Here is a 7,500-nt window from a genome sequence, read left to right as displayed (position 1 = left end):
GTAAATCATTTTCCTTGTCTGAAGAATGTAAATTCACTTCTAGTGGAGTCTTCCTTTTCTGTTGCATTTTTGTCGGGGCCAGAGAAAATGCCACTTGGTAAAATCTTTTGAGCTTGCATCAGCATTTCTAAGAAACCGATACACTTTTGCATGTGATTAAATGGCCTGTGTGATTGTTCTTTGTAACAAACACATGAATTGTCCTCTTGGTCATTATTATTGGCAAAAATCGTACTAGGCATGTGTTTTAAAAAAATGTGACAGTCCATGGCTGTGTTTGGTGCCAATATAAAAGAGGGTGTCTAAGTTAAACCAGCATAGTCTCTCATCCTTGTCTAAAAATAACATTTGAAAGGACACTTTGCTGGTAGGAAAGGGTGTGGACATTGTTACCCAATGAGAGAAGCCATGAGTGTTGTATGCTGCACTTAGTAATATTATGTTTCTTCCTGGCTGTTATAGTTTGTTGCAGATGGCGTATTCAAAGCCGAACTAAATGAGTTTTTGACTCGTGAGCTAGCAGAAGATGGATACAGTGGTGTGGAGGTGCGTGTGACGCCCATTCGAACTGAGATCATCATCTTAGCAACTAGGACACAGAATGTTCTGGGAGAAAAGGGGAGACGTATCCGTGAACTGACGTCTGTGGTGCAGAAAAGATTTGGATTTCCAGAAGGAACTGTTGAGGTAAACCAACTAGTGCTTGTGCATCTGCATGTAAGATTATTTAACAATTATTTGCCAAATGCGGGGTGAATATTGGTGAATAAAAACTGATTATTTCATGAGTGTGTGTTGGATATGAGATGGTAAATAGTCAACGAGGCGCGTAGCACCAAGTTTTGTGCAAATGGAATACAGTAATTGTTTTATTAAATCCCTTAAATTCCAAAAATTTGGAAGTCCTAAATACAAGCATGAAAAAAACTTGATGAAGATGCGTTGTTTGTAATACCTGGTGGTCAGGCAGACGCAGGCTCGTTGCAAGAACATTTCTTACCTTTTCCCGTACTTCTAAACGTTGGAATTGATCCAAATTTGCTTCATTGAGAGAGAAATTTCACTTTCCAGTGAAAATAATTTTAGCTTAGCAACGGTTAGACAATCATTTGCCATATAAGGTCAAACTAGGTATATGAGCTGATAACCAAGATTGAGTAAACCAATCAGAGCACGAGAAATGCAATAACGGAGGTTGAGAATTTAATAATAGGTGATTGTTTGAAAAATATTCATTTTCTTTAAAGCAATTAATTTCTTAGTCTGTCACCTCAACAAAACAGCTTGCAGTCAAAACACTTAGGTAATAATTATTATTGTATAATAATCACCTCAAGTGCAAGCAATCAGCCCAGAGAAGTTTCATCAATCACCTTTGAAATTATACAAAATTATAGTGGTGTTTTTATGTGACAGTGGCTATGTCGCAGTATCGTAGGAGTGTTCTGAATGCTGTGTTTGAAAAGTACATATCTCTGCTACAATTAGCAGCACTTACATGTAGTTAAAGAACTCAGGGGTTCCTGTGCAATCCGTAAGCAAAATGTTTTTTCTTGTTTTAAAATTATCCTAATTTTTTTCAGCTGTATGCAGAAAAAGTGGCAACAAGAGGTCTTTGTGCCATTGCTCAGTGCGAGTCCCTCAGGTACAAGCTGATTGGTGGACTGGCTGTCCGAAGGTACGATGTTTCTTGCAACTGCAAACTATACATCCTTTTCCTTGCAAATGCAAACTGTTTCAGTGTGCTCAAGCAAGTAGCCATAAAATGTTGTGTGCAAAGTGATTGTTTTGTTCCCAACATTACATTGTTAGAACACTGTCTTGATGTCGTATCTTGGTTGTGAGATTTAAGCCTTTGACTCCAAAGCTGGCCTGAACCGGCCATACTTAGTATTTTACTCTGTCTGACGCCAGACTATTTTACTCGTCAATGGGGAACCCCTGGGAGTCAATGGGTTGAATAGCATTTAGTATGTCCAACATATCACTGCTCATTCAACTGCCATTCACCTTTTAACCCTTTCCTGTCTGATGGGCACCCATTGACGAGAAAAAATGTCTGGTGTTAGACAGAGTATGTTGCAGTTTAAATTTTTTCCAAGTTAAAAATTTTTCTGACTAGTTTGTTTTTAACTTCTTTTGTCTTATAGACATTATCGTAATCTGAAACAAAGGAAAGTAAAACACAAACTACATGTAGTTTGAAAAATGTTTAACCAAGGAAAAATTTTAACTGCAATATCTATCTAAATTAATATTCTTCCTAAGTTTCATTCTCAGGATTCTCAGGATTAGGGTTACATGGAAAAAGTATCATGGATTTGAAAGTAAAATCTCATGTTACACATCTTTCGTGACAGGGCCTGTTACGGAGTGCTTCGGTTTATCATGGAGAGTGGTGCCAAGGGTTGTGAGGTTGTTGTGTCTGGAAAACTGCGTGGTCAGCGTGCCAAATCCATGAAGTTTGTGGATGGGTTAATGATTCACAGTGGCGAACCAACCAACCACTACGTGGACACAGCAATCAGACATGTCTACCTCAGACAGGGTATGGCTTACACAATTTGTGAAGTTAATGAGGGAATGAAGTGAGCAAAGTTTTTCCAAGCTGTTCCTTTTTTAGGTTTTTTTTAAAATACCATCACCTTGCTTTGTGTCATAATTTCCATAAAAATGTTTAAATAGCTTTAAAATTATCTTTGCAGTTTAGACTTGAATATAAGATTATCTTAATGACCTTCATCTTTGTTTGTGCTAAGTTTCAGTCTAGCTAACTTCCAACTCAGTTTTTGCTGACCTTTCTTTCGTCAAGTTTCATATTACCTCTTTTAAACCATCCTTTGACTTGTAATACCTTTTAGTCCCTTATAATGTTAATTTACTGGCAACAAACTTTGCGTAGTGATTCAGTTAGTCAGGGTACGTTCGATTGATCGTTTTCCGGAATAGGAATGCCTGGAATATAGAAGTTAGAAATCCTTTGTTTTGTGGAGATTCACGTTAAAATAATTGTCAAACACCTGCTAAAATGCTATTTTAAACATATCTTCATTATCCGAGTTGCTTCAAAAAAACCAGAAATACCATTTCTTTGTTTTGGAACACCAACATGGCCGCCGTGACGTCATGTGAAGACGCTCTATAATTAAATTTCCCCATTAAATGGGGAAATCAAATTTAATTTGTTCCTGGCCTTAAACCTCTCAGCAGTGGAATTAGAAGTCTTAAGGCATTAAAAAAGAAACAAACAGTAATTGTTTATTCCTTCTTTAGGTGTGCTAGGTATTAAAGTAAAGATCATGCTTCCGTGGGACCCTACTGGTAAAACAGGCCCCAAGAAACCTCTCCCTGATCATGTCAGTATTGTGGAACCAAAAGAAGAGGTTATTCCAACTACACCAATGTCAGAACACAAGGGAGGCAAACCTGAACAGCCTGCTGCAGGAGCTCCAGCACCTGCACCTGTCATTTAATTTCTGCAGGTAAGGCAAAACATGTTTTCCTAGCAAAGTTTTCTGATCCAAAGACCCATTTAATGTGGAGCATGAACAAACTGGGTGGAAACTTGTACAAATCTATTTGTCCCGTGTTCTTTTATGTGAATGCCTACCTCACTGTCAATAATTTTACAGTACCGTGTGTGCTTATGAGAATATTTGTGTTATATCCTGGCTGCTTACAATGGCAGCATTTTGGGCAACTTTCTTGCTGTTGTCTCTGTAAGTTTGCATGGTCCCAAAGCAGGTTCATGTCTTAATTAATCCTTCAAGTGAACTGCAAGCATCTCTAGAGGGTACTGTATGTAGTGCTATTTTCCTTAACGATAATCTGAGTAATTATCTCCATGTTGTTATGCAAGCATGTCATGAGCAAACTTTCTTGTTTTGCAAGTGTAGAATTTTTTTGTGTTAGCACAAAGACTTGAAAAAACTCTACCTCCAACTTATTGCACATGCTCAAAACAAATAAAAACTGTGCTCAATGTTGTACTCCGATCTAAAAGTCAGAATCAATGTGAAATCAATGTGAGCATGATAACCCAAACAAATGTTGCATCTCCAAAGGGAATACAAAAAGATCTGTGGGCTTGTCAGTTTTGAATGGCCATTCCATGGACAAGAGTAGGATCTTTTTTTGGCAAAGTTGAAAGACAGTCAGCTATTTTGTTATTGTCATCACCACAATGATGCTCTGGTACAAACCTCACTTTGAAACTGCACAATCTTGATTAAGAGCTCTTAACAATCGCAACATCCACTCAAAACTGTCCTATTTTATCCATGGACTCCAAGGAGTGAGATTTTACTCTGTCGAACGCCAGACAGTTTTACTCCTCAATGTGGGGAATTTTAGATGTCATGGGTTAATGATGTTTACAAAGGTCCATTTCAAGAACTTTCAAAACATCATGAGTAATCTCTTTATTTCAAATTGTGCAGTTAGATCACATGATTTCTTTTCATTGCACATTATGAGTACCGGTATGATTTGGGAGAAAATTGTAATGCCCTAGTCCAATCAGTGCTGACTCATTTTGTCAAGAGTATTACATGTACTGTATAGTCATGAAAGTTTGTTGTTGGTAATGCAATCTGTCGTTCATTTTCATAAGGAAAGCCAAAAGGTATGTTTCAAATGGAGGTCTTACACAAGCTGCCTAATTTCTGTTCATAGCCCTGGTAACTCAGCCAAAGTCAGCCGTATTTAACTTATTCTTTTATTCATCTTTTATCCCTTTAGGTAGCAAGAACCTGGCCACCTGCTATCCATACTGCTGTGTAAAAACTAACATCAAAAGAATAAACAATACTTAAATACTGTTTAAATTGTGTTATTTATTGCGTGAAGTGATCATAATATACACTGTGGTGGGTGTTATGAGTTAAATTACTTTAACTCTTTTAACTCATGACTTATTCTTCACTGTTGAATATTTTGTGCACTTTTTGACAGCACCCATGGAATCAACATAGAAAAATTATTAATTATATAAAACCCTCTAATTCCTAGGGGGGAGGGGACTATTTATGTAGGAGATAAAGTGCTATTCAGAGCCAGGCTTCATCAAACAACTCTGATGCTTTTGGTGTCAGCTTTTGCAGAGAAGTTGTCATCTTGCATGGAAAAAATAGCTCAGTTTTGTATCTTTGGCATTGGACCTTGATACTGTGGCACCTAACCTCATCCACCTCCCTAGTAAAACAAACAAAGAATAAAGGTTTTGGTGAAAAGGACCAGAGAGTCATACTTATTACTTTAAAAAAATACACATCTACGTGCCAATAGCATTATTAATTTACTTTAATGTAAGGAGGCAACACAATGGTAGAGCAATTATGCCTAAAGTCCATGAAACATTGCAGCACAAAATAATTTATCCACCATTGACATAAAAACTCTGTGCAATACCACAGGGAGCAGAGGAGTCTGGTTAAGTTCACCATACAATTGCAGCGCAAATTGATCTTGATTTGAATCACCGTATGTGATCAAACTACACACAAACCACCGTGTTAATATTCAGGCGACGAACTCCATAAAGCTTTCCGTATGAGGCACAAGTGCCAAGAGTACAAAAAGAGACAATTTTGAATTGTCCATAAATCTAGTGACCACTAGCAACAAGCCCACAGTCATTACTGTATACAGCTTTATTTTGCAGATAGGATTTCAACCGCAGTGTAACAAGATTATTTGTATGTGGTTTGATCATGTACAGTGAATCGAATCAATTCGTATGGTGGATTTAACTTGAAAAACAGTCAAAGAGGACTCCTCTGCTTCCTGTGTACATTATTACCAGTATCAATGATCGCAGAATAAAATGCCCTTGTAGCTTACCTTGTTGAGGTCCACACCAATGTCCTCAAATTTGGTCATCTTTCCACCAAACTTGCCAAGTTGCTTTGCTTTCTAAAATTTACAAGTACAGTTATGTTAGTATTCTTGGTATGGATCACTATACTTTTTCAAGGATTTTGAAACTTACTGATTCTCTTGTCTCTCTCTCCTTTGTGTCTCTTCTGTCTGCTTGGATCTACAAAGCAACACAAATTATAGTGATCATAGAGCGGTTTTCAATTGAGTGTCGAAAGTAATTAGCGAATTGCTTTGGTGTTGCATTACTTCACTGAGTGATTGATTCAAAGTTCTCACGCCACTTTTTCAACCAATCAGAAGTGAAAACCAAACCAATTGTGGCTCAAACATGCACGTTTTCCTGCGCTTTGTGTTATAATAGGAGAATTTCAAAATACTACAAAATAATGCTATTTACCTGTGCTTTAATCCTTTTTCTCTCTTCATCTTCCATTTTTTTCTTTTCTATCTGTTTTCTTCTTTCTTCCTGTAATTGCCTTTCTTTCTCTGTCAACTGATGTTAGTCGGAATGGAATGAAATGTTATAAAGAGATGATACAATGCTCAAGAAGGATTTCAAAGTGCAAAATTAATATTGTCTTTTAAAAATCCATTGACACCGGAACCACCCTGGACCACCATCCTTGATGAGTAAAAATCATCTGGCGTTAGACAGAGTAAAATTCCCACTCTCGGAGTCAATGGGTTAATAAGCTGATTTCAATAAATTTTGCATAAACTTACAGATTTATTAGTGGAGGCAGCCTCATGCCGTCTTGAAGAAATGGCACTGCAATATTTATTATTATAGAGAGAATTATGTTCATTCAAATAAACACCAAGAAATCAATAATGAAAATTAGTATAAACCACACAACTGAATAGTGCTTTCCACACATTCTAATTGAAAGTAGTGGATATTTACCTCCGTTGCCACTTCACAACTCCGTGTACATATTATTGAGAACAATACTCTCCTCTAATGTAAATTGTCAAACTTTGTCAAACTTTGCCCAACCAGCAAAATTTTGAACTTGAAAAAAATTTTGAGAAGACTGGCTACATTGATGGTGATTTATCCAGGTGATAGCATTATCCACATTTTGAACAACTGAGGCCTGGTGATTAAGTATGCAAAACACGAGTCTTAAATCAAAAATTCTTTTATGCAATAAGTATGTGCTACATACTAAAGCATGTGGACAAATCAATAGTCCAGTGAACATATAATAATAATGATTAATGATGTAAATGACTTATCAAGCCAGTTGTCTCTTAATTTCAAAGGCAGTAATATTGTTAAAAATAAAAATATAATAATTTCCAGGAGTAAATGTTTGGTAAAATACCGGTATATTTATTTGCACTGTAGACCTTTAAAGTACCGAGTCCCAATCCTTGTACTCACTTGAACTTCTTCAGTAAGATTTGCTTTACCAATTGAATGTCCTCATCAGAAGAAAGAACAACGCAATCATCAACCTGCAGCATAAAACATTACTTTAATAAAAGAATCCATAATTCTGTGCACTGCATTTCTAAAATTAATTTAAAGGCAGAGTCAGTTTACTGGGTAAGTAAGAATAATGCTGTTTTTACGGACAGAACCCAGAAATGAGTTGTTTAAAAAATGCATGTTCT

The 7,500-nt window shown here is 36.6% G+C and overlaps 2 protein-coding genes across 2 annotated transcripts in view; one reads left to right on the top strand and one right to left on the bottom strand.

The window, feature by feature from the left end:
- LOC137999843 (small ribosomal subunit protein uS3) overlaps positions 1–4,820 on the top strand; it is a 5,535-nt gene extending 715 nt beyond the window's left edge. Inside the window, exons 2-6 of the mRNA XM_068845781.1 lie at positions 463–687; positions 1,584–1,678; positions 2,361–2,548; positions 3,274–3,482; positions 4,741–4,820. Of these exons, the coding sequence (XP_068701882.1) occupies positions 463–687; positions 1,584–1,678; positions 2,361–2,548; positions 3,274–3,473 (708 nt within the window). The 3' untranslated portion in view covers positions 3,474–3,482; positions 4,741–4,820. The remainder of the gene's footprint in view (positions 1–462; positions 688–1,583; positions 1,679–2,360; positions 2,549–3,273; positions 3,483–4,740) is intronic.
- LOC137999844 (UBX domain-containing protein 6-like) overlaps positions 4,816–7,500 on the bottom strand; it is a 5,719-nt gene continuing 3,034 nt past the window's right edge. Inside the window, exons 4-9 of the mRNA XM_068845782.1 lie at positions 7,268–7,341; positions 6,604–6,649; positions 6,278–6,373; positions 5,990–6,037; positions 5,842–5,913; positions 4,816–5,193 (exon numbers count right to left, since the gene is read on the bottom strand). Coding sequence (XP_068701883.1) covers positions 5,182–5,193; positions 5,842–5,913; positions 5,990–6,037; positions 6,278–6,373; positions 6,604–6,649; positions 7,268–7,341 — 348 coding nt within the window. The 3' untranslated portion in view covers positions 4,816–5,181. The remainder of the gene's footprint in view (positions 5,194–5,841; positions 5,914–5,989; positions 6,038–6,277; positions 6,374–6,603; positions 6,650–7,267; positions 7,342–7,500) is intronic.

Source organism: Montipora foliosa, chromosome 4 (assembly GCF_036669935.1).
Source record: "Montipora foliosa isolate CH-2021 chromosome 4, ASM3666993v2, whole genome shotgun sequence".
In the NCBI taxonomy this organism is placed as follows: Eukaryota; Metazoa; Cnidaria; class Anthozoa; order Scleractinia; family Acroporidae; genus Montipora; species Montipora foliosa.
This window is presented reverse-complemented; position numbering and strand designations above follow the sequence as displayed.